The 27,937-nt window shown below is 38.7% G+C and overlaps 1 protein-coding gene across 1 annotated transcript in view; it reads left to right on the top strand.

Moving 5' to 3' along the window:
* Positions 1 to 27,937, top strand: part of FBXL17 (F-box and leucine rich repeat protein 17) — a 448,329-nt gene that overhangs the window by 300,658 nt on the left and 119,734 nt on the right. Inside the window, exon 7 of the mRNA XM_058656413.1 lies at positions 1,893 to 1,969. Coding sequence (XP_058512396.1) covers positions 1,893 to 1,969 — 77 coding nt within the window. The remainder of the gene's footprint in view (positions 1 to 1,892; positions 1,970 to 27,937) is intronic.

Below are 27,937 nucleotides of genomic sequence, written 5' to 3'. Positions count from 1 at the left end.
TAGCCCTTTTCCACAATGAAGCAGGATTGGATTTGAAATCAGTTCTGTGTCATATGCTGTTTGGAGTCTGTTCTGAGTGTCTTTAACGTGTATATGTGTTTACAGTGTAGCTGATAGTAGAATCAAGTCGAAGGAACACAAATGGGATCGTTATTTCGAATTTCTTCATAAACATAGGATCCAGCATTTTTAAAAAACTATTTCAATAGTACATGGGAGAGAGGTGCAAATAGTGATTTCTGGGGATCAGGGAAAGTATTGCACTTGCTGATTTTTTTGGTAGCTGATGGAGGACAGTGAGGTGTGCCTTTGCTTTTACAGAAAGGGGCTGGATTCTTTTGTAACTATTAGGACTTTGTAATCATTCAGCACCTTGATTTATATCTTTAGCATGTACAAATGAGTGTTTTAAATAGGAAATTGAATATGGTTCTTATCCCTGTTTCACTTTGGTTCTTGAAATTTTCTTATTTGTGATTTTTTGAAGTGTTACACTGAATCCAAAAGGAATGAAATTATGCTTTAAAATTTTCCTTCACAACAATCTGTATCAATTTTAATTTCATTGTGTTATTGTTGTAAATTTTCTGTTGTATTCATGGAAAATCTTAGCCATTTTTATCATAAATCTGTTTACAAGGTTGTTCTAAAGATCTTTTTAAAAGGCAAGAAGGAATATTTATTCTGTTATCCCTTGGGAGTTTGAATGTTCATCTTTCCATTAAACTAAAATTCTATAAAAAATATTTTAAAAGAAAAATATGTCCTATGTATAACTAATTTAACCTTCAAAAATGAATTATGTGGAGTAAACTCATATAAAATTTTCTGACATTTTATGAAGATACCTACAAATAAGCCAGACAGCCAATAAAATATCTGAAAGACAGAGATGGATCCTGGGTAATTTTTTGATGGATTATACACACAGGTATCAAATTACTTGATCCTTACTTCCTAGAAAAGGTTAATGACTCTTTTTGCTTTTACCCTTTTACTTAACTGTTATTTATAAAGATTAAAACTGGGACTGCATTGAAGGGTGCATAGGCCTATGTGTCAGTACGACTGTACGGGTTTCCTGCTATTACAGAGAGCTGAGCCACAAAATGGATAGTGTCTTTAATCATTATTTTTAAAGTTCATTCCATTCTGCACTCTGTTCTGCCAGGGCTATTAGAGCAGAGTGCACCATTCGAAAACCTTTTAACTTAAGTGAAGCCAGAAAAAAATTTTAAATATGTCCTTTCATATCGGTATTATTAAGATGGCCTAAATCTACACAACAGTTCATTGAAAATAATAACAAAACAATTTGAAAATTTTAAAGTTTCTGTGTGTGTAGATTTTTCTTGCATATTTATAAAAAGTTACGTTAAAATGTTTTGTTTTGTGTTACATAAAATTTAACACCCCAAAAAGGTGTATTTCAGTGTTCTGAAACTGCCACATTAGCAGTTGAATTAAGCAATGTAGTATGACTAGCCGTGTATACTGACTGTTTATCTGTGTTCTACAGTGGTATTAGAATTATTTTATTATTTTTAAATCAAATATATGACATATGTTCATTGTATAACATCTACTTACTAATGTTTTGTTATCAAAAGTGAAATTAATCTTACAGGAATATCTCTTTTTCACTTCTTTGCTTTTAAAAGATACTCTAGTCATAAATACATTTAATTAAGCCCATTTAGGTATTAGAGCCACTTGAGTTTAAAGCAGGGAATGTAATACCTTTTCCTGAAACACCTTGAAAGAGGTTTGTTGAAAGAAGAGAGCCATGGCATTCATCAGAGGCTGACCTCTTCCTGCTGTATCGTGGCCAGACCCTTACTAATTTAACTTGAGATGCATTAGTGTAACTCACCACTTTTTGTGTGTTTCAGGTGTGTGGAGGTCATTGCAAAGGAAGGACAAAACCTGAAAGAGCTGTATTTGGTGTCCTGTAAAATCACAGATTATGGTATGTAATGGGCTATTGTCCTTATCCTTTTCAGGAATGAACAATTGCAGAATCATTGAAAGTTTTTTTTTTTTTAAGAAATCAAAAGCTATCTTGTTGAAACTGCCTTCGTTGATGGTAATTCTGGTGATACTAAAAGCAAAAAAAGCAAAAAATCATGAGCTGAGAATCAGTATGGAATGAATGTGCATATCAGTTCATTGTCATGTACCACAAATACGCATGAGCAGTGAACATGTGTGTGTATACTCTCACAGAATTGAACGTGTAGCCAAAAGAACTAGTCAGTGAAAATAAGTTAAGACAAATGTTTGATAGAATTAATATAACTAACAAAAAGACTACCTTGAGTTAATTTATTTAATCTAATGTCATATCAAATGGATTTTTGTTGGCATTCTAAATGCTAAACTTGTTACCACTTTAAATTATTTGAAGTGTTGCGTTTTCCATTTGTTCAGATTTAAATATTTGTTCTTGCAATTTCTGTATTTAACCCAAATACGGAGTTTCAGTTAGATACTCAACTTTATAACAATCTGAATTGGCTTCATTTTCTCTTTTCTGATTTTTAGATTTGTCCATTGCAACTTGAGGATGTGCTTTCTACCTTGAGGGAAATTAATAATCCATTAGGTTTTTGTAGTTGGCCTTGGTGTATGCTAATAAATGACTCCAGTACAAGGATGTCATGCTAACCATATGTCCTTGGTAGGGGAATTGTATTTTATCAGCTACTAGAAAAATCTAAAGCTACGACTAAAATCTTTTTAGAAGACTTATATTAAAAAATATTGCTAATTCCTTGTTACTGTTTTACCAGATCTGTCTTAGAAAAGCAGTGTTTTAATAAGTTGCTTTTGCCTTGTAGCTTGCTTTTCGGCACTTCTGTATAGTGACTTGCTAAAACCTCCACTATCTCTCTCTTGTCTTGGCCTGAGTATTGTGTCTGGCCCAGGGCATACTGAGCCAGTATGTGCACATACAGATGTCTTCACTCAGGAGTGTATTCATTCAGTCTAGACTCCACATTGGTTTCTGAGGGCCTTGATTGGTGCTCCCACCTCCTGCTCCATTTTCTATTTCTGCCTTCTACATATTCACCAGCAATTGTCAAATTGCTAATAATCAAGAAATCTGGATTAAATCCCTCAAAATGAACCCTTCTGATGCTCCATGATGGAAGACACTGCTAAACTTAGAGAGGCCCTGAATGAAGTTAGTGCCCGGCACCTATCTGTGAAAGTACAACAGTGTAGAAAAGAGAGAAAAAACAAAAGGCTTTGGACTTTGGACTGAGCTGGGATCCAATCCCATCTCTGTTACATCTGTCCTCTGGCCATGGCTGTCTATGTTCAGTTTCCTCTTTGATAAAATGTGGAATTAATGTGTCGTTTCATGCTCCCGCAAGGAGCATTTTCAAAAGTTCCTGGAAAATGCACAGTATCCCTTAACTCCATTTCCCAAGAGCGTTTTAAGGTAGCCTTGTACGGCGAATCAGTGTTTTCCCACGGGTTGGGGGATAGACATGATTCTCGCAAGGTTGTGCTCCCTGCTTTCTGTTCCTGCGTCTTGGTAGAGGTTTGGTTTCTCCTGTGCTTACTGGTTGTATTGTTTAGCCGTATCTCAGTGCTCTGGTGTTTTTTAAAACTTTAGGATTTGTTTTTCTCAGAGTATGGTGAAAATATGTCAGAACCTTGCCAGTGTGCTTTACCTGGTATTGTATTCTTGAATTTTTGAGGCCATGGACTCTCAGCCCTGTGGGCACATTAGAACTCCTGGAGTGTTTCCAAAGCCCGCTGATGTGTGAGCATTTCTCAAGACTAATTACATCAGAATTTCTTGATGATGCTGCCTTGGCAATGACTTTGTACAACCTGCCTAATAGCGATAGCATCCTAAAAACTTGAGAATCACTGATGTGGCCTGAGAGAAAGATGAAGTGAACATTTTGGACACTTTCCCCTGCCCATCCACTCCCTCTATGGCAAAGAGAAGTCCATCATGCTGTTCCTGGTACCTACCACCCCAGCTGCCAAGCTGTCTGTACCACCTATCCCCCGTCCTCCTTTCCAGCCTTTAGGCTGTTCACAGAGTTCCTGGTGAAAGTCTTTGTGTGTCTGTTTATTCTCTTCTCCAAAATGTTAGGGCCCCACTGAACTGAAAACTCCACTCAGCTCATCCTTCTCCCTAGTACCTTGCTTGTACCACGTGAGTCATTGCTGTTCAAAAGGCAGAAAAAGGATTATTCACTGTAACCACAGAAGCAGCTTGTTGCTGGAGATACCTGCTCCTCTTGAGGAGGCCGTCTGTGTTCCCTTTCTCTGTGTTAATTATACATTCTAGGAAGGATAAACAGATGCTTTTTTCCCTCCTTGGCTGGGGCAGTGGGGGTGGGTGTTTGGCCTACCGGTTGAGATGCTGATCGGGCCACCCACTTCCCCTGTGGAGTGCCTAAGCTTGTGGCTTGTCTGCATCCAAGAACCAGCTTCCTGACAGTACAGCTCCTGGGAGGCAGTGGCGGCTGAAGAAATGGGGTGCTGACACCCGAGTGGGATATGTGGCCTTAGTTCCTGACCCCCAGCTTTGCCCTCTGTCTCTTACAGGAATTGAGGGAGGGGTACAACAAATGAAAGCTGTGTCTGCCTCTCAAAGAAGCCAAAATATTTAAAATCTAGACAGGCAGACACACATTCTGCAGAACTTTTTGGTTATTGAAGTTACCTAGAAATTGTGATATTTGATGTAGATCTGATAAAAGGGGACTTCAGTCTTCATGAGATTACCTCATAATCCTGCTTTTAAAATTATTTATATTTATTTGAAAGGCAGATACATAGAGAGGCAGAGAAAGATCTGCCATCTGCTGTTTCGTTCCCCAAATGGCCACAATGACTGCAGCTGAGCTGGTCTGAAGCCAGAAGCCAGAAGTCAGGAGATTTTTTGGGATTTCCCATGTGGGTACAGGAGCCTGAATATTTGGGCCATCCTTTGCTGCCTTCCCAGGCCATAATCATGGATCTAGACAGTGCATATAGCAGCTGGGACATGAACTGGCACCCATATGGGATGCTGGTGCTTGTAAGTGGAGGATTATCCTGTTGAGCCATGAGGCCAGCCCATCCTCATTGTGCTTTCTTTAGCCTTTCTCATCTATAGGGTGGTTGTTCTTCCCTGACCAGATCCTTCTGTGCTGCTGGCTGTTTATGTGTCTGGTAGGGTAAGATGTTTGAAGATTCCTTCGCTGGCCCGGCGGCGTGGCCTAGCGGCTAAAGTCCTCGCCTTGAACGCCCCGGGATCTCATATGGGTGCTGGTTCTAATCCCGGCAGCTCCACTTCCTATCCAGCTCCCTGCTTGTGGCCTGGGAAAGCAGTCGAGGATGGCCCAATGCATTGGGACCCTGAACCCGCGTGGGAGACCCGGAGGAGGTTCTAGGTTCCCGGCTTCGGATCGGCGTGCACCGGCCGTTGCGCTCACTTGGGGAGTGAATCATGGGACGGAAGATCTTCCTCTCTGTCTCTCCTCCTCTCTGTATATCTGGCTGTAATAAAATGAATAAATCTTTAAAAAAAAAAAGATTCCTTTGCAAGGATACATTGATTAAGAAACAGAAGCTCACCTGGAATATCGCTTGTCATTTTTGTCAGACTCTTCACAGGTGTCAAATGTGGTGTTAGAGTGCTCAGAAACACCTAGCCCAACTGTCATGCAGTTCTCTTCACTCTAATTGTTATGTGATACATTTGTCATGAAGAAAACCATCAGGCTAATAGACTTCTGCCTCCCCAAATTGAGCACAGATCTTTATGGTGAAGGATAACAATTATAAACAAATCAATAATTCAGGCACAGCTAAATGAAAAATACAGTGTTGGGAAATCACTCCCTAGGGAGAAATCTAATCTTGTCACTCTTCTGTCGCTGAACACATGTTTGTCATAAGCGACATCATCGGGAAAAAATTTCAGACTCAGGAGCTTGAGAATGAGGCCAAGGCCAGTCCATCATCTGGGGCGTGCTACTCAACCTCCTATCTGCTGCCTCTAACCACATCACAGTGTGTGCCACAAAAGGCAGTGGAGGCGCATTCACCACCCGAGTCAGGCCTGGTGGCATGCTGGCAGTGCCTACAATAACAGATGTCTGTCTGCCTCTCTCTCTTGCTCTCTGATCATCCTTGCTCCCCACGAGTGTTGATTTCCTGTTTACAGAAAACATGACTGAGCGGTCAGACATCTGTTAGTCTCTCCCTGTCTGTTTGATGCCCTGCCTAACCTGCCTAAGCCAGATTGTTACTACTAGGGGAAGTCTTCTCCTTCAGGAAAACATGACTTTGGGATTAAGAGAAAGACAAGAGCATGAATCGGTTCATCCATTGAGGCTTGGGGAAGTCAGTGTTGGCAATGGGGAGATGGATAGGGGCTCCAGAGTGGATTTAATCAGGAAGACCTCTGTGTTGGGGCAGCTGTAAAAACAGCTAGGTTATCCAGGGTTCTTAATCACATTACTTCTGACTTAGGCACACCCAAGGATCTTTAGAAATATGCTCTTGAAGATTTCTCAAGTTGTCAAATAACCTTTAGTAAAATAGAAATGTAGGTCCAGGCACGGTGGCCTAGTGGCTAAAGTCCTCGCCTTGAGCTCGCCAGGATCCCATATGGGCACCTATTCTAATCCCGGCAGCTCCACTTCCCATTCAGCTTCCTGCTTGTGGCCTGGGAAAACAGTCGAGGACGGCCCATGGCCTTGGGACCCTGCACCCACGTGGGAGACGCAGTAAAGCCCTTGGCTTCAGATTGGCACAGCACCAGCTGTTGCAGTCACTTGGGGAGTGAATCATTGGATGGAGGATATTTCTGTCTCTCCTCCTCTCTCTCTGTCTATATATATGTCTGCGTTTCCAATAAAAACTAAATAGATCGGGCCCGGCGGCGTGGCCTAGCGGCTAAAGTCCTCGCCTTGAATGCCCCGGGATCTCATATGGGTGCTGGTTCTAATCCCGGAAGCTCCACTTCCCATCCAGCTCCCTGCTTGTGGCCTGGGAAAGCAGTTGAGGACAGCCCAATGCATTGGGACACTGCACCCACATGGGAGACCCGGAAGAGGTTCCAGGTTCCCGGCTTCGGATCGGCTCGCATCAGCCCGTTGCGCTCACTTGGGGAGTGAATCATGGGACGGAAGATCTTCCTCTCTGTCTCTCCTCCTCTCTGTATATCTGGCTGTAATAAAATGAATAAATCTTTAAAAAAAAAAAACTAAATAGATCTTAAAAAGAAATAGAAATGTAAAAAAAAACTACTGCCATTGACCACCCCACCCCACCCCACCCCACCCGTGACCTTCAAGGTCATCACTACCCACAGGCTGGCCTGCTCGATTGCGGGTACTTCTCCATCCCTGTCCTAGGCCCCGGGCTGCCTTGACTCTCCCAGGGTGCTTGAGCACAGTGCTTCTGTACCTGATGTTAAACACAACCACCAGACTCCCCACAAAGCTTTCAGATCATGCTCAGTACAAGGCCTCCACGTCAGGGGGATCATGGTGTCCAGAGTGTCAGCGATGTCATTTCAATTGAAGTTCCATGGGACAGATTTTAAAGAATATGGATGCTGGGGCCAGTGCTGTGGTTAAGCGGCCCCCTTGTAATGCTGGCATTCCATATGTGAGTTTTAGCTCTTCTGCTTCTGATCCCCCTCTCTGCTAAAGGGACTGAGAAAAGCAGTGAGAAACAATCCAAATCCTTCTTGGGTTCCTACCACCCATGTGGGAGACCCAGCCCGAGTTCCAGGCTGCTGACATTGGGGCAGTGAATCAATATGGAGAGTCAGTATCTCTCAGTCCACCTTTCAAATAGAAGAAAGAAAGCAGACATATGCAAGCAGCTGTCACCTGCTGGGCCCCGTGCTACCTGCATGGGGCTGTGATTTCCACATTCCTGCAGCTTGCATTTTGGTGGGATTCGGTGTCAGAAATACCCTGCTCATTTAAAAAAAAAAAAAAAAGGGAAGAAAGGGAATTTATCTCCTTCCAGAGAACAAGAAGAATGACAGGGAGTGTCCTGGTGACATTAATCTTCCTTTTGGTGTGACCCGTACCTCACCCCAGCTTAGCTGACCTTCTAATACTGTTGAAAGATTAATAGGCTGAACCTTCTCTTCCTCTTCTTGGGATGCTTTAGCTGTTAGTTAACCCAGATTGGGATCTGGGTTACATTATCAATGTAAGTACACCCAAGAAACAAAGGAAATCCCAAAACACATTCTGGCTTATACCAGTTTCAAGAATGATTCTCTTTTCTTGCCAAACAAACCCTGATAAATTATTCAAGAAAAAAAAATCTTTCACCAAAAAATAACTTTTGCTCTTTCCTGCTTCATCTTACTTTTTGTATTACTAGATATGTGTTCATAAGATGATGTCCCATTTAAAATGGAATTCTCGGTTTTCTCCTTTTATGCTTTGTTTCATTTTCAAATTGTGTTTCAAGCTGCTCCAAAATTGCTGGGTAAAATTCAACTCCTTTTGTCAGCAGGAATAACTCTAATAGTTATAAAGTGACAGAGAAGAACTTTAGAAAATGCATTTGCAAGTCAAAAAGGATGTCTTATTGTTTACTGTTGATTATTCAGGCTCTCTCTCTCCACTCTTTTATTTAAATATAGATAGCTTTTATTGTTTCTTACAAAATAGTACTAAATTGCAAAATCTTCTATTGTTGCAAATTTCCCTTGTTTATATGTCCATCTTAAAAGTTATTTCTCTCTACCTGTCATTCCTCGTTTTATTCACGGAGTTCCCCACTACTTGATCTATATTACTAATATTGTACTAGTAAGTTGTAATGTTCTTTTTGTGTGTGTTCTCTATGCTAAGCTTTTAAACATAATTTCCTTTGTTTAACAGCAAAGACCACCCTTTTTCCAACTCATTCCAAGGCTTAATATACGTACGGGACCTTGCATAAGATGCTCAACAATGACAATAATTTTCACCATGTCTTGGCATAATAATATAGTGTCATAACTATTGAGAAGGACTTTTCAAATAATTTCTTCAAGGGATAAATATCTTAACCAATTAAAAGACTCTAGTTATATACATGAAATATATAGTGTATAATGCTTAATAGGTATTTTGAAAACTAAACATTCTGATACTTAGCCTTATTTCTGTATGCCTAACCCTCCCCTCCCTCTACCTTCCATTGCATACATGTTTTGCTTCAAAATAGCTTTCTGTAACTAAGTAGTAGATTTCCACCTTAATTTCACAAGTAACTGAAATACTAATTTTTAACTCACCTTTCCTCAATTACTTTCAGTATTTCTGAAACAGCTGCTTTCTGATATTAGTCTTATGCCATAGGTGCACAAAATTCGCCCTAACAACATGAAAAAGTCATTTTCAAGGGTTGCTGTCCTTCATCTTAGTACCGCGGAGTATGCCGATAAATATAGGAATGTTATTGATCATTATCAGTACTATATCCGCGATCTATAATACTAAATGGAGAATGAGCACGATAATTGCAGCTGTGGTAAATTTTCAGTTTCTATGTAATGAATGACCTCCTGATGTTTAAAGAGCTATTCAAGCAGCAGTAATCCCTTGGGGAGGGTGTCGAAAGGTGGCAGCATGACGTATGTGCTCGGTAAGTTCCTTTCTCATCATAGAGTTTCTCCTGGACTGGTTGTAATTTTTTTTTATTTCATTCAGTGGAATCTTCACTGTGTGTGTGTGTGTGTGTGTGTGTGTGTGTGTGCGCGTGTGTATTCTGCTGACTGGGTGGAATATGAAGCTTTGTGATGGATAAGAAGTAGGGACTTTTGGGCTGAGAAAGAAGAAACACTTCACAACAACTTTTGTAACACATCACCCAACATGATGCATCAAAAAACAAAAGAAAAGAAAAAAAAAGCACCATGAAAGAAAAGGGCTCAGTTGAGGGCGTACTGCTGTCCTAGACTACAATAACTGGGGGAAGGGTTGGTGCAAGAGGGGACATGGCAGGACAGAAAGGAGGGAGGGCATGTAAGGTCATTCAGTCCTGGGAAAGACTCAGAGCAAGAACAGGTGTCTGAATGGATGAGCTTGTGTGCATTGGTTAATCTAAAGAAAGAACAGAAATCATCCAAAGTGATTACGTGCGCACACGGGCAAATTTTGTAGAAACCTTATGAAAATATTCTCGTTGAAAATTCAGGGTAAGTTCCAATTTTTGTCGCAACTTTTCCTGTCTTATTCACTATTCCCATGGCAACAACTTCACTTAACATACATTTATATAAAAGGCAACATTACTTTGAATTAAAACTGCTAGTCAAATATCCAGTTCAGTTGGAAATACATCAAATGTAGACTTTCATCACAATATTCATGATGGTGGCAAGATAAAATTTAGGGGACATTTTTCATAGATATTAATTATTTATGTAATTCTGTGAACATCCCCCTGTAAATAGGTACTGTTCATATTCAAATGGGCAGATGTGAAAGTGGAGGCCAGGAAAGGCTTAGTTCATATTGTAGACTCAATATTCACTCAATCTGGCATAATTGCCCATAGGTCAGTGATATACTTTAGAAGTGTTGATTACTAGAAAGTTTTGTTGGATATTTACAGTTTTCCAAGCTTAAGACTACAAATGAATCCAAGACTGCCATGTTTGGTTATCTGTGTATTAAAAAAAATAAAGTAAAAAACCCACAAAACACAATGTCACAAAGGAACTGTCCCATGAGAGCTAATTATATTGTTCTAGAGCTTAATAAGTTTGGTGTGCTTATTCACTGGAACTTTGCTATGCAGACATCAAACATAAATTGCATGTTATGATTAAATGCTCCCAAGATGAAAGATGGAGGCTTTGGTTGATACTCAATATGTATTGAAACATTCAACAAATATTTTGTTGACAATTTCCAAAATAGTACATAATGCTTCAACAGGTAAAATGTTTTTGGCATCCCTTTTTAAGATTAGTACAACACACTCATGAAGGAACTGTAAATACTATTTCTTCTTTTTAATAGATGAGAGCATTGAACCCAGACAGAATTCATTTAATTGGCAAAACTAGAAGTAAAATTTCCTTATTGTAGATGACCATGCTTCTCATATAGAAAGTATTGCTTCATTCAAATGGGCATTTTAAGTAATTTTACATAATACCAAGTGAGATAATTTCATAGCAGTTTAGTACATGTAGTTTCTGAGATACATAATTGGATCATTTTCAAAAATATAAGCAGTTGTTCTTCGATTCCTTCTTTAACAGAGGACCCCAAAGTTCTCATTTTGTGATGTCATCTTTAGTTCTCCATTATTTCTCTTTTCCTAGGAACAACTCTCCATGAGGGTTTTATGAAAAGTCAGGACTGAGTTCCCCTGTGGTGGGACTTGGCACTTGATCTCTATTCCCTCTGTTCTCAGTGCCCCTCATCTTCTGAATCTTCCACTGCCTTTCAAGGAGCATAAGCAGGAAACAGGATCAGAAGCAGAGCCTATGGACTGAAACCAATGCTCTGATATGGGCGTGCCTGTTTTACACACTATATTAGAGTTGTTCCCAGACTGTGATTATATGTATTTATATATATACACGTACCCACACACACCCCATACAGGGCCAAAGTTCATCTAACAGCTCAGCAAAGTCAGGCCCCATGGATTTGAAAACAGGCTCATCCAAGAGTCCCACTACCCTGGAAACTTACTTTCTTGTATCCAGCACTTCTTATCTCCCTGGCCATGTTTTCTGTTTTCAAACAAGTTAGTGTAGGCTCTTGGGAAGGGAAGCAGCTTTCCATTTTAGCACCTCCCTCAATTCCTAGGAATTGCTGTCTGCTTTTGTGTGTCCCATTTGTTTTAAGTAAGTGTAGAAACAGGAAGTTATGGAGCTAGACATTTGGAAATAAATGAAAAAAATATTCAAAATGTATGGTCTTCAAATACTTTCATTCTGGGTCTTTCAAACTTCTTTAGCCTACAATTAAAATGTATTTTGCATGAAAAGTTCTTCCTGCACTTTCATTAAATTGATTTCATGAGTTACTAGTGAAACCTGGAGTTTGAAAAACACTGCTGTAATTAAACTTCTCCCTCAACTGTGTAGATTAGGATGAGATTGGTCAGCGCGTGATCTGCTCTAGGGCAGAAAATTGGTAGACCTTGGAACAAAATGAACAGCATTCTCAGTCAAGGTAGAAGATACATCCTTCCTGTGCCTGTCAAATCCCATATGCCGATCTTAGGATCTGTAAAATCAGAGGTTAATATTCATTCTGTTTAATGTCTTTGCCTGTAAGAAAACCACACAGACGATTTCACCATAGGATAGATATGAAATCAGACTTTCTCTTAAGGCAAAAAGACCGTTTTCGGAATTCGCTTTCCTAATTAGGTAAATCAAAACTACTTTAAACTTAAACAGTTCATTATAATCCTTATCCTGACTCATTGCCTTGGGTTTCAGACTCAGGTAGAATTTATTTGTCAAGTGTGTTTCTTTTTTTGGGTTTACCTGTATGACATTAAATAAATAGCTTGAACTTTTCAACTTGTGGAACAATTGTGTCGAGTTGATGTGGATGATCTAGCCTGTGCCACCGTGAGCAGTGCAAGTGTCTTGGCTTGTGGTGACAGTGACTGAGTGCAGGCAGAGGAGACTAAGCTAAAAATAATGAATAAACAAAAGAAACTCACCCCATTCTCAGGACATTGTTGTGCTTTTATATGTACAAAATAGGGACTTTGTATATATATTTACACATTTGTTTCTGGTTTGCTAGGTTAATACTAATAAAGCTAGGTTAATACTAATAAATTAGACATTTATTAAGAAATGATTTCATGTGATAAATAATTCTTACAAAAGGGAGAAAAGATAGTATAGAAAACCGAAGTAGACACTGTTTCGTAATTGATACTTGTGTATTTTTAATATTTTGCTTGTGTTTCTTAGTTTAGATTTTCCATTTTTTCCCCTTCCTACTATCTCTTTCCTCACATATGGCTCCAGGACCTTCTCCAAGAAAGCAGTTTTGCTTGATTTGATTTCCTCTTGTAAAGGATTTCTCCTGCTATTGGATTAGCAAGATCTTTGAAGTCAACCTCTGGAACTTGACTTCAGAAGCTTCAAGTCCAGAGATACTGCTCTGATGTGCCAGAGCGTGTGGGGGTGCAGTTCACAGCCAAGGCACTGTCACACCGGCTGATCATTCCTGAACGTGCTGGAGACAACGTGCTTGAAATTTAAAATTATTTCTGTCCTATGATAACTAATTACCATTAACCAAGTAAGAAAAACATACACAAGCATTATATTAATGCATACATGTTATGATAGTGTGTATATCTATACATCTGACTATTAGAAGATCAAGTTGCACTTTTTGAACAGCAGTAAGGTACTTAAAATTTCAGCTCTACAAAATAAATGAAGTTTGAAATTCAATCAGTCTTTTTTATGTTGAGGCAAATGTACTTGGCTTTTTTTGAGTATCATACCGTCTGCTCTGGTTTACATAACAAATTGGGAATCCTGAAAAGCATTCGTTTTCAACTTTGCCATTATTATAACATACCTTGCAGTCAAGGTTTGCAAACCATCTACTTTCTAAACAATTATGAAGTAGAATAGATTCTGTGATAGCTTTTTTTTTTTCACTTGATTGGATCCTGATAAAATTTCAAGTAACTGAGAAAGGAGTGAGTGGAATTTGCACATAATTTGTGGCTTCTTTGTTGTCACAACTTTGGGTTTGCAAAACTTCCTAATGTAAATAATGATTAAGCTTATGAAATATATTATTTTGAAGTCCAGTCCCCTACTCCCCATGTACACATACTCTGCCCAAAATCTCCTCCGCATTGTTTTGCTTTCACAGTAGTTTGGAGCAAGAGGAAATCCAGGGAAGGCATCCAAACACACGCCTCGCACCTCGGTGTAATCCATCACATTCTTCATTGTGTGTGGGGCTCTGGAGATGGGGAACCTTGAAGACAGATCACTGAGCCGTGCAGGCCCAAAGAGAAGCCCGCAGCCTGTCACACGCATGAACCCTGAGCAAACATACAGCCTGACTGTGATCACCCTGCTTCTCTCAGGGCACTCAGACTTCGTCTTTTTGGCTAGCTACACTGTTGATTCAAAATCTATTTTACTTTCTCAGATTTATGAGAAAAAAAACACTAAAATATATAAAATATAATTCTTAAATTTTTATTCAAGAAAGTAGTCTTATTTTAATAGCCATCCTATCATGTACTTTCAAATTAGTTGTTTTAAGACACCGCATTTAAATGAAAAGCCAGCTCCGATAATTTCTCAAGATTTTCTGGTATATGGCAGGGCTCTTTAAGACATTTTTTTGTGGGGAGAATCCAAGTACCTATGAAACTGTGTCACATAATACAATGTAATTAATGAATTAAAAATAATAAATAAATAAAAGACAAAAAAAGACATTTTTTCACATGTAGTGGACTCTACAAATATTTAATTCTCTCTTTTTTTTCAACTTTAGGAAACTGGCTGAAAATTGTAGAATTAGACTCTGGAGCTGTGTAGTGTATTTTTGAACTATTACAAATCTGTCTAAATCTACAACCTGCTAGGAAGCATCGAATCTCTTCTGGCTTGTGATTGTAATGTATGATTTGTATGGCCTCAAGTCTTTCCCACAAATGCATTTAGTATTCTCTGAACTGAGCTTCTGTGCCAGGCAGGTTTCTCACTGTGCGTGTTCAGGCCACTGATTGACTGACTGAGAGCCAAATTGTTCTCACTAACACATACTCAACTCCCAACTACCACAGAAAAGATGGACTCTGGGGCCAAGATTGGACTTGACTAACAAAGCTCACTTTCTGCCCGTTGTAGTATTTACACAATGAATGAGAATTCAGTGACCTATATTCTTTCATTTAAACCCTTAAAAATTTAAATTAAAACTCTGTCAACAGTAATTCTAGCCATACTGAGGCAAAAAGAGCGTTCCCTGCAATCTGGCGGCACTAAATGTAATTCATAACTATCAAAAATCAGTTTTCTCTGCATAACTTTTAAGAACGCTCCCGATGTCTTGAAAATTCCATGCAATTTTCTGTAAAAGTTGGTTTGGAATGCCACTGTGCATCTTGAAGCCCACATACAGTGAGTTAAATTACAGCAATAGCATATTTCTCAAGCACCATATAGTTGCAAATCCTTTATCCTGAAGTACATAGTAAAGGATTTTCTCCTTGAACAGTAAGGAAAGTTGAACTTTGGGGTTGGTTTCAATTTAACACATGATGTGCTGTACATTTAAAACTCTGTTATATCCATCCTGCTTCTTCTCTACTCATCCCTTCTTTCCCATAAAAAGGTTCCATATGTAACTGATTATACAACTGGGTGATCCGAATTCTCATGATTTTCTCTGCACCAACTTCTTTAAGTATTTCCTCTTCAGTGGGTTTAGGTGCAGAGTCGAAGGCTGTTTATTCTCACTGTTTTTCATTTCCTTCTTCTTAACTTCTGCTGGTCTTGCCTGACTTAGAAATAATGCCACCATTACTCAACCAAAACTTAGCTGTCCTTGATACCTCGTCTCTCAGCATGTCTGTTAATAATACAGGTCAACTCAGCCCTGAAAATATATTTGAAATAAAACCAGATCCACTGATAACCAATTTAGTCACTTAACTAGGTTCCCTTTTTGTCTTTTTTTCTACTCTGCAGTACACTTGCCACAAAATAGCTACAGGGAACTTTATAGATATTTTAGAATTAATGTTATTTAAATTGATTTTAGGACTTTAGTAATAATTTTGTTTATGCTGGATTATATGTAGAACTAAAACCAAACAAAATTTTAAAAAATCAAGTACATAAGTGACTCGCATGTCATAGAGTTTTATTGGGCTCAAATGACATTTAGGCATTTAGCCGAAGTAGGTCATGTTTGGCACCGTGTAGGCAAAGGGATGATAAGCAGGAGCCTCAGCTGGCCGGGGGCAGCATCATTTAGCCTCTTCGTGGAGCCTTCCTCAGCAGCGCAGAGGTGAGTCTCACCTCCCAAGTGAAGGCTCAAGCGAAAGGAAAGCAGAGCAGGTGCAGGCGTCCCTGGCTTACTAACCTCAGATTCGCAGGAGCTGCTATCTCGTGGAGCAATCAGTAGGCACATCTTCCAGCATCCCCGGGAGTGTGAAGTCCACAGGAATGGCTGATCTCCAGAAGCTAAAGCACTTGTGCCCCATCAGGTACTTATTTACAATTCTCTCAAAGTAGATGTGCTGTCTACTGACTGCAGGGGTCGGGGGGGTCATTATTGTACTCTACACATCATATTGTACTCTGCGCCCAGTCAGGTGAAGGAATGATCACAGGAACAGATCTGGAAAGTTAACCAAAAATCAAATAACTCATTCAAAAAGGGGGAAATGATTTTGTAGCTGTTTATACACCAAAGGCTTTTTGAAAACCAGCTTCAGATTTGACCTTAAATGTTATAGTAATTCTGTATTTGCCAAATGGCAGATATTTAACCTCCATCCACACCATATTTCTTGCTTCTCCTGCCCAGTGCCTTTTGCTTTTTTTTAAGAAGCAAGATGTTATCTTCCTAAAATTGAACCAGAGGAGGTAAGCGTGTGGCAGGATGGCACTGCTGTTGCTGAACCCTCTGCTGCAGCTTTTGGCCCAAGATGGACGAGCTGGTCCTGGCCTCCCCTGCGACTCTGAAATCTCACACACAGTCCAGATGTATCCAGGGAAACAAGCATCTTCAGATTTCTATTTTATTTTTGCATGAGGAATAATAATTTTAAAAAATCCTAGCTAATACCAGCCAGTAAAATTGTTGAAAATATTGCTTGTGCCTATTATGTATCAATTTGGTCTCCAAATAGTACAGTGAAACAGAGGGAAGAAAAATTTACGAAGATGTCATTGAATATTTGCTGCTGTAGCAATCTGCTTTGCTCCTGTTGGGAGGGCCAGGATACCAGCACCTACTGTCGCCTCGTCAGCGTAGAATGTTCCTGGAATAAAAGCTATTGGTTTTGCAAATGCTGAAAGCAAGTATTTCTATTGTCTAGTCTCCTGTGGTTGGGTAATGAGGAACTGGGATTGCAAACTCCCCAGCTAACTCAAGTATTAGTGAGAAGATATTGCCAGTGTGTGATATTATGTGCTACACATTCTGTCTGGAGCTGTTTCCTAGCTTGCTTACTGGTTCAGATACTGTGGAGGACTGAAACCTTACCAGCCTCCTTCATGACTGAGCTCAATATCTTCTACATCTAAAGCTGGAGAAGCAATTAGAAAGTATTGATCCTTCCAAAGTCCCAATTTTTATAGAGAAGAAAACCAACACTCCTCATCCTCCAGATGAGATCTCAGCTGCCCTCTTTCTCCGGCTGGGCACTTTGCTTCTCACTGTGGCACGTTCTTCCTTCTTCCCCCACTGCCCTTACACAGCTTCCTGATGACACGTGCCACGCATGTTTTCACTCATTATAGTTGTTAAGGGCATAGAAACTGATTCATATTTCAAGTCAGTCATGCTATGTGATAACAGAAGATGGTTTTGGCTTCGATGGAATGATCTTAGTAATCTTATTAGCTTGTCATGTTAGGTGTAATATATGGGGGAAGTGTCCCAAGTGGTGACTTAATCTGCACCCCACATCAGAGTGCCTGGTTTGATTCCTAGCTCTGCTTCCTGTTCCAACTTGCTGCTAATATACATCCTGAATAGCAGCAGATGATGGCTCAAGAACTTGGATCCCTGTAAACCACAAGGGAGATTCCAAGTGATCTGACTTCATGCCAGCCAAACACTGGATATTGCATGCATTTAGGCAGTAAATCAGTGGGTAGAACTTCGCTACCTGTCTAATTGATCAGTTAATTAACTTTTTCTTTTTTTACATATGGACATGGATAAATCCTTACCTCATTGTTTCAATAGAATAACATTTTAAAAAAAGATTTGTTTATTTTTATTAGAAAAGCAGATATACAGAGAGGAGGAGAGACAGAGAAGATGATCTTCCGTCCAATGATTCATTCTGCAAGTGGCTGCAATGGCTAAAGTTGAGTCCATCCAAAGCCAGGAGCCAGGAGCTTCTGCCTGGTCTCCCACATGGATGCAGGGTCCCAAGGTCTTGGGCTGTCCTCAACTGCTTTCCCAGGCCACAAGCAGGGAACTGGATGGGAAGTAGGGCCGCCGGGATTAGAACCGGAGCCCATATGGGACCCCGGTGCATGCAAGAAGAGGATTTTTGCTGTTAGGCTACTGCACCGGGTCTTAGAATAACATTTTTAAGTTTATCAAAAAATAGGACAAATTGAGTCACTATGTGAAATGTGAGGTTATCATACACAACTTTATCAATGTCCTTATTTCAATTTATCTAGATTCTTAAATAATAGTTATGCTATGTATATTGACAATATAGTACTAAAAATTAGAATGTGTTTTTCAGTATTTTGAGATTTTATTCCATTGTCTTCAGGCTTGCATAGTATTGAGAGAGCTCCCAATCTTCTGTTGGAAATGTATTTTATTTTAATGTTCTTAAGTTATTCTGTGATATCCTTAGGTATTTCTTTTGATTTATTTGTGAAGCCTATTAGACTTGAGAACTCGCTTTTTAAAATAAGTTTGGGCAAAGTTTCAGTCATAGTTTTCTCAAACATTGTGTTTCCCCCATTGTTAGCACTCATGTGGACATTCTCCTCATTTATATTATTCATTCCTGTGCTCCGAAGCATGCCGTCTTCTGATCAACCTTCCAGTTTACAGCTCTATAAGCTGTTTCATTGAAATTCTCTTTGTACTTTCTAAAAGTTTTGTCTTTTTGCCAAATCTGCTATTTTTTCTTTTTTTGTAATAGCTCATTATTTGCTATGTTTTCAGTCTCCTTTGTATTAAATAGATGAATATTTTTACTAAATTTGTGGCTTTTAGTCTAAAACCAGAAGTCCTTTGGGATTTTACTCTTTGATTCCTGCCTGTAGCCTTTGTGTGACACATAGCTTAGAGATGGTATATTTGCAGAGCAGTATTTAGCGTGCTTTGAGGATTTCTATTTGCAAACTGCTTGAATGAATGTGTGTACAGCTATTTCATAATCTCTTGTGTCAGAGGGGAATGTGAGCACAGGAGGGTTTAAGTAGCTCACTGTCACCTGTGGGTACTTGCCATTCAAGGGCTTTTATTGTTTGCCTCACTAGCCAAAACATCAAAATAATTTAGTATGTTATTATTTTTTTTAACCAAATCATTTTTGCAAGATCTTTTAAAATGGATGTTATTTTCATTCACAGAAAGCTTCAGGAATATCAGATTGATTTAAATGCTTTTAACCAGTCACTTAGCATAATGCTCTGAATCATCATGCAGATCGCTGCAAGCAGCTTAAAATCTGATGAGATTTTATTGTCTTGAGATCATGCTATATCAATCTTAATAACACATTGAAAATAACATTTCTATGTGAGCATAGGATATATGAAATTTATTTTTCCATCAAGTATATTATTAAATTTTAGCAGTAATCAAATATGTGTTATTATTATTTGTAAGACACTACTACTGCTTCTAAGTGTGCCATCTAAATAGGAGTTGATTTTCCTTCGTGGAGTCTCTGAAACAGACAGGAAGGTGATCCATGTACAGCTGTAAGCAGACTCTGCGTTAGTAATGCTGCTAGGAGGAACCTGTCTGTATTTTCCAGCACTAAGAATAATCACGTCTTTTTGTAACCTGCTTTGCCTGCTGAAACTTCAGTGATATGGGCCAGAGCGTCTGGTTACACCACACTGGCAGTTGCTACTGTGATATTGTTGTTATCATTGTTACCATCATTCATGTATGTATGCCTCTTTATGCTTTGATTTATGGAAAATACAGATGCTGACAACACATATGAAAGGGAGAAAGCCTTTTACGGATAGGGAAACTAAAACCTATAAAGTTAAATAACTTGCCCAAGATTATTCTGCTGAAATGTACACCCAAATCTACCTGATTCTAAGACTCATTTACATACCTTCTAATACCAAGCTATTTCCTTTTTTGGTTTGGGGCAATTACTTTGTTTCTACCCACCTTGTCTTGGCTTTCATTATCACGTTCCTACTTATTCATAATTTGTATGCTGTTTGGTTTCCTCAACTAGACTGTGGTATGTAGGCACAGTTTCACTGACTAAGAAAAGATCTTGCATATCCATTTATCCATTCATTTAATAGCCGCCAAATGTTGATTCAGTATCTGTTACATGTGAAGTCCTCTACTTGATATTTAGGGAGCATGAGGATGCAGATGGGCTTAGCTGCTTTTGCTGTGTACCTGAGAGCAAGGCCTGAAGGCTGTTTTTTTTTTCTGTACAGAGCATGTACATACACACGTGTGTGTTACTGTCCTTCCCCAGCCTTCTGCATTAATGATACACAATTATTACCTTTAATATTTACTTTAAAAATGCAGAATTTGCCATAAATATAATTTTGAGATGGTCTAAAATAATTCTAAAAAAATTTATATTTCCTATCTAGGCCACTCTGAGGGAAATAGATGTTTTTGAGGATCTTGGTCCATCCTGATAGAGGTTGGGATCTGTCCATGGCTGGCTGACTCCAACATTAGGTGGTTTTTGCCATTTTCTTTCAGTACTGCCATGGCTTAATTACTCGGGTCCACACCATGATACCGGAGGGCGATTTAACGGAGAAATTGCTGAAGAATAATGACAATACATATAATCATGCTTTTCAAAAAAAACTTTACAGTTACAGAAAGTCGGTACAAAATAGAGAACACTAACACAGAACTTTATTAGATTAAATGTTTTAAGGAAAAGATAAGAAATGTTCATATTTATGCAAGCCTCGGCTTTTAGATACATAAGGTATTGCCTCGGCTGTCTGCTGCTTAGCGTATATGAAAGTGGAAGCCACAGTACTGTCATTGAGCTCTCATGTTGTATAAGAAACGTCAGATAAACTACACGTATTTAGTGGCTTTGCTTAGAACATATCCATATGTGGAACTTCAGCAAGTCCATGTATCTCTAATTTCTTACTTGATTATCTATTTAATGGGATCACAAATCACACCTCCGAAATTCCCATGGATCTCTTATCATCCTGCCAGGCCAATCCAACAGAATCTCCCTCAACCCCCTGTTCTTACATGGGTATAAAAAAGCCTGAAATCACGAAAGACATATATTTAGGCATGAGCAAAGTGTAGGGCATGTGCCTTAAAAAAGAAAACCAACAATGCAAGGATTCCTTTGGAGAACGCTGTGATGAAGTGGCCCGCTAGAATGCTGCCATGGGCACGCATTTAACAGGCTGGTCATTGTGCCCATTAGAGAGCGGGGAGTAACTAGAATGTATATGAAGTAAATTTGGCTTTGGGTTGGTTGTTGAAGCTAAGGACAGATACATGGAAGTTATTATTCCTGGTTTTTCTGGTTTTGTTTGTGTTTGACATTTTCCGTGATGACCATGGCCCAAAACGCACTTAGGCTTGAAGTAAATTTTCCTATTTAACCAGAAAGTTTGCTTCACAATGTCAAGGTTTTTAATATTAAAATAACAATATCGCAGTTGGAGATGTCAATAGCTTTATTTATGCACACTTCTCAAGGCCAACAGCTTTCTGATTCTAGTTCCAGCCTCAAGGAGACAGGATTCTTTTCTGACATGACACATTGAAATGCTTTGCTTGGTGATGTATTTAACACTGTATTTCTCATGTTAGATCTTTTGTTGGTGACAGGTTGTCCATCCATAATAGAAAGTTGGTTCCATCCTAGTCTATTGATTATTAAGCTGTATAACTAGTTTGTTTATACCTTGTTCTTGTTAGGTATATGAAGAATTCCAGCAGTACATGATCATCTATCTGATGTTATTTTATATCTTTAAAATTCATTTTATATATATATGTTTATATATACATACATATATGAAATGTATGTGTGTGTGTATATATATATAAAATGAATATACATATACATACATATATGAAATGTATGTATATATAAACATGTATATGTTTATCTCTTCATATGAAAGAAATTGTAGTATTGTCATTAACAGCTAGACTTTATTTTTTCTATTTTGTGATTAAATCTATTTGCCTTAAGCAATGGCATGGTTTGTTTAGATATGTTAAGTATGTTTCATACAGCACACCACTGAACATAAAGTAAGTTGACCTCTCATTGTTCAAGGCAATGAATGGATATCATGAAACAGCAGATAAAGCTTACAGTACTGTTTTTTTTTTCTTCCCTGTACAAATAATGCTAGATATCAAAGGAAGGATGAACACAGCCAGTCTACAAACTGGCCACAGAAAAGGCAGCCCCATTTTCTCTGTGCTGCAGCCCAGTCTGCTTAAAAGCACAGTGATTAGGTGAAGGCTGTACCATCTTCCCCCCATGCTCCCAAACCAGCACTGGGACTAAATGTAGTAGGAGGAATTCACTCTACTGGAGAGTGAAGTACAGTAGAGAAGTCTGATTTAGGAGTATGCGACAATGCTCTTCTGTTTAAAAGAAACTAATGCAGATTGTCCCTCCCTTAAAAAAAAAAAAAAAAGAAAGAAAGAAACTGGAGAAAACACAGGGAGCTTTCTAGGCATCTTGGCCTCCAGCGTGCAGGCCTCAGCTCCTGATGGCGCTGCTTCCCTCAGCATATTCTCTGTCGCCCCAGACCTCATGGAGCCCTCATGGAGCCCTAGGGGAGCTCGCCTTCCTATCCGCTGAACACGGAATGTTTCCATTCTTCAGTCCACATAGTTGCCCAGCTTCAGAACTGCGATTCGCTGCATCTTCCTGCAGGTGCCAGCACAGTGATCTAACTTGGTCATTTTGACCCCAGCCCTACACGACTGTTTCCGTTTTGATGCTGCTGCCCAGCTGGCCACCAGTGTTAGCTCAGAGCCTCTCTACGTTTGCATCTGCAGCTGGGTTCCTTGTGTACACCTCCAGCCGCCACTCACCGGTCCTTCTTTGGTACACCCTCTTCAATCTGTCTCAACAGAGATGACCTTCCCTAGGCAATCCCTGACATCATAGCAATCCAGGAAATGGAAAAAGTAGGAAACATTTTGTAGGTGTGCCTCTGGAAAGATTGAAGGAGTATCTTCAAACAACTCTGGTTTAGAGAAGCTGATTTGTTCCTTGCTTCTCTCCAGGTTTCCGGAGTGTTCTAATACAAACAGTACCCTTTCGTTGCTGTCATCCTCGGTTCCAGCACTTCCCATGAACTTGGGAGGATTGAGGTTGAAGTAAATGAATCCACTCATGTGAATGAGGTGTGTTCACTGCCACTGGATGTGACTTCAGTGACTGCTACTCCTTGGCGTTGTCAGCAGTTAGGATGTGACCCCAAGATTCTGTTTGGGTCCTTACCCAGGGCTGTGGGTTATTCAGAGTAAAAGCTCGGGTAGCATCTGCTGCTAGTGACAACAGCATCTGTTCTTTGTTGTGAAGTACAGGCATTGCATCCAATTTTGTAATAAACTGCTCAGCAGGAATGCATTGTACTAGGGCCAGAGGTGTAGAAGTCTGACTGCCTGTTTGAATTACTGTTAATAATAACTAATGTACATTGAGTACCTGCTCTGTACCAGTGCTATTTTAACAATGTCACATTTGTCAGCTTTATGAATTTTCAAAGCAAACTCACTTGGAAGTTATTATTAATAGTCTACTAATAATTAAGAATACTACTTACCATTGTTTCAGTTTTACAGATGAGAAAATTAAGGCACAGAAACTGCTACAGTTCTTAACTGATGGATCTAGAATTCAGATTTATGGTGACTAACTTCCAACTTTTCTCCTTTAATAACTACTCACTGAATAACTATTACACTAATAAGTGATTGACCATATTGAATTCCAAAACCTATCATAAAACTCTAATTGGCACACACATAAAGCATAAAGACCAAATAGGTCTCTGTCTTTAAATACCAATCTTTGAAAGAGTGAGCCTGCTGGAGGAAGAGCTACACTTCTCTGCACCTTCTGGCCTTGTCTGTGTATCGGGAGCTCTTGTTCTGTCCACCCAGGCTAAAGGGAATGGGACGGAAGGGAAGGTGCTAAGCAAAGATTCAAGTGACCTCACCCTTCTCTCACAGCAGAGTGCCAAAGGGAAGCCACCCCACAGCAAAGAAAAGCCCCTCCTTCTCTCCTCACTGTTTCATCCCTGGAACATATTGACCAGTTACCTTTCTGCAATCCAGATCCTTTCTCCTTAGAGAGTTATAGCAAAGGGTTAACAGGGAGGAGCAGAAAGAACCACAGCAGTTTGTCCTGGAGCCCGCTGGGGTAGATTTTTTTTTTTTTTAATAAAAGCGTTAGACCAGTTCCAAAGGGAGAACCATGGTGGAGAAATTGACAAAGTTCATATTCCTCTTAATTTGAAAAGTTGCACTGTGCCTTTGTTACTGGACCTTGAAATCCCATAAACTCTCACATACTCACTTACTAAAATGTTCTGATGAAAATGCCCATGTGGGCAAAGAGGCCTGAAGTGAAGGTGGCATTTGGATTTATCCTCTTCATTCTCAGGTATGAGCTTGAGGTGGCTTCCTGCCCCAAGATTCTTTCTTTGTCTGATTTCATTGCAGTCTACAAAAGAATTTAGCATGGGTGGTTAAAATCCAAGATGGACAGTTACCTGCGAAAAGCTAAACAGCATCGACCACCTATTGATTTTCATTTTTCTTTTTAATTAATGGATCAAAAACTTCAAATTCATTACCATATCTTGATGAATCTTTCACTGTTTTAATCCATTTAAGGAAGTTGTTCACGTTTAAAAACTAAACACTCAAATGTGATCTATTATTAATAGAGCTTGCTATTTGGGTGCTTGATGTTCCATTCATGTGTAGTAAATGTTCTTTCAGAACCATTGTTCCAGTTTTTACAGAATCATTTATTTTGTCCTTCACCATAATGTTACTGCTATTTAGAAACTACTTACAAAATTCTACTTGTAGCAGCATATTCAGTCCCCATCGATTTTTCAGTGCTCTCTAAAGGTGTTGATTGTGCTTGTGAGAGTATTAACACCTTCTATAACATCTTCAAGAGAAAGCATTGAAGAATTTTTCAAAATATATAAGTGGAGGGAACACGTTAAGCAGTGAACTCCCCTACTACTGATCTGTTTTCGCCATTAGAACAAAGTGGAAATAAACTGGTGATACAATGCAAGACTCCTGGATATAGAATTACGTGATTTCAGATTAGTGGCAGAATGCAGGCTGTTGTAGCTGTGTCACATATAAGATATTTTATGAAGAGAACTTAAAATAGTTTTTGTCACTTGATCCTTATTTTTAAAGTTTTTTTTAAGATTTATTTTATTTTCATTATAAAGTCAGATACACAGAGAGGAGGAGAAAAAGAGAGGAAGATCTTCCATCCGATGATTCACTCCCCAAGTGAGCCGCAATGGGCCAGTGCTGCACCTATCTGAAGCCAGGAACCAGGAACCCTCCAGGTCTCCACATGGGTGCAGGGTCCCAATGCATTGGGCCGTCCTCTACTGCTTTCCCAGGCCACAAGCAGGGAGCTGGATGGGAAGTGGAGCTGCCGGGATTAGAACCGGCGCCCATATGGGATCCCAGTGGGTTCAAGGCGAGCACTTTAGCTGCTAGGCCATGCTGCCGGGCCCTAAAGTTTTTAAATAAGGAATAAATGCATTGAAAATGACACTGACTCATTAAAAATACTTAATGATATTCTTGCTATAATTTGTGAGTGTGAATGTTATTGTCAAAGTTTTTATGTGTATTTTCAAACATAAATGTTCAATGTAACAAGATTCTTTTAACACATATAGAGGTTCCAATTAATACAAATATAATCCTTTTAGTTATCAACATTATTCGGTCTTATTTAATATGTACCATGTTAAATCAAGCACTATGAAAGTGTTCTCCTATTGTTAAAATACTGGGAAGCATAGATGTATTCCTTGTTTGGCCTAACCAGAGCTGCTATTCAGTTCTGAGGTCATTCACAAGTTATTTTCTAGTTTTCCTAGACCCTGCACAGAATCTATTAGATATATGCCAAGTGCACTAAATTTCTTGGCTTTGGATATGTTTGCTGTAAATTAATCTTAGTTTAAAAGCAGTAGAAAAGGTGCCCCTCAACAGAAGCTTTGTTTTCGGGTTGTGCAACAGGCAGGCAGATGAACAGGACCTGGCCAAACCTCTGCAGGCTCTGATCCACCTATTGAACCTCTTGTCTCTTTTCCCTGAAGAAAAATTCAGATATTTAGGCAAGAGATCATGGGTGAACTCTAGTTCATAATAACTTTCATTCTGCAAATGATAAATATTATTCTTTTAAAAAAATGTAGTGTTTTCAGGAGAGATTTTAACAAGCACCCAGCGAAAAGCTTTCACAAACCTGTGTGACCATTATGATTTCGTAATTTTTTTTTAAGAAAAGATGAACATTGGTTAAAATATTAGGAAATAGCAGATGTAAGCCAGCTGAAATCCACTATGATTTTTATGATTTGGTTGCATATCAGTTAGAAAATATCTTTTCTCAATTTTATATTTTTATGATTTATTATATTAGTAAGAAGGTAATGAATGGACATACAGCCAAAAAAAGGCAACTAAAGTGTATATAGGCTATATCATAAGTTAGAGTCCCTCTTCTGTGTTTCCCTTTCGTTTCTCATAAGAGCTAGATCATTTTCTTTATTAACGCTGTTAATCAAAAGCACATAAAATTCCCGTATTTTTTGATCTGCATTTATTAGTAATTTTTCAACTTGAGATGCTAATGAAGTTACATAGGCTTCTGGAAACTTTAGTAGCATTAAAATTAGAAGAAGTATTGCTCAAGTATACGAATGCAGTTTTCCCATAGTCTTTCTTGTAGATTCAAATTGCATTTCTTTGTTAGTTCCATTCTCCAGTCTGACTTTTTAAAATCTTCAGTACTTAACAGTGTTCAAAACTGTCATCATGCAAAGGGCACGGTTTTGTAAATAGTATCAACTTTCTAGCTGATAAGTTGAATGGCATTAATACACATTGTAATCAAATTATTGTAAAAATAATAAGAATGAAATATAATTTAAAAGAGTATTCCACTTTAACCTTGTATTTTAAGTGCTGTGACTTGGATTTGTTTAAAACAATTTTCTTGATTTCCCTCTAATGTCAAGAGACTATCACAATAGGATACATTAGGGTCTGAATTCTAAAGTGTAAGTAGAGACGCTTGCTGTCTCCCTCATATTGCATCCAAATTGTTGTTAGGGTGTTCACTTCAGGAGCACACGTACTAAATTGTTAGGTTTGTGTTCTCATCTTCAGTTGATTAAACTGCTGTTTTTCTTAATATTTAATGTTAAATTTTACTTAGCCTTCTGAAAGGATTAATATGATAGTGTTGACATCATTTGGTTTTAGCGGCAAACCATGTTAACAAAGTGTTTCTTTTAGCGTAATTGTCTATTTCAGCTTTTTTTTTGGTAGTGTTGTTTTGAGTGGTTTGATGAGGCAGACACCTGTCTGTGTTAGACATTGAAATATTTACTCCAGCTACAGAGGTTTTTTAATCTCATAAATTTATTATGGTTACTTGTACAGTCGATTCAGTATTGATAAGACAGTAGATTACTCAAGTCAGAAAAATAAATTTATTTCAAGCACATTAGGTAATATAACTTTCTAACATTGCTAGATTTTATGTTTTGAAATATTTTTTATCGTGAAACTTTGAAAAGACTTTTGTAAGTTTGAAAAGAACTACAATGAGGCTCCTTTGTAAAATGTCTGGCTTCAGCAATGACCAGTAGCCAGCCCAGTTTTCTTCATTTTTATTCTCTTCTCTATTCTTTTCTCATTCACTGAATAATTATGAAGAAAATCTATTTTTAAAAAATACAAACTTAAATGATACT

The sequence above is a fragment of the Ochotona princeps genome, chromosome 28 (assembly GCF_030435755.1).
Source record: "Ochotona princeps isolate mOchPri1 chromosome 28, mOchPri1.hap1, whole genome shotgun sequence".
Classification (NCBI taxonomy): Eukaryota; Metazoa; Chordata; class Mammalia; order Lagomorpha; family Ochotonidae; genus Ochotona; species Ochotona princeps.
Note: the sequence above shows the minus strand (reverse complement) of the source record. Positions and strands in the feature narration are given on the sequence as shown.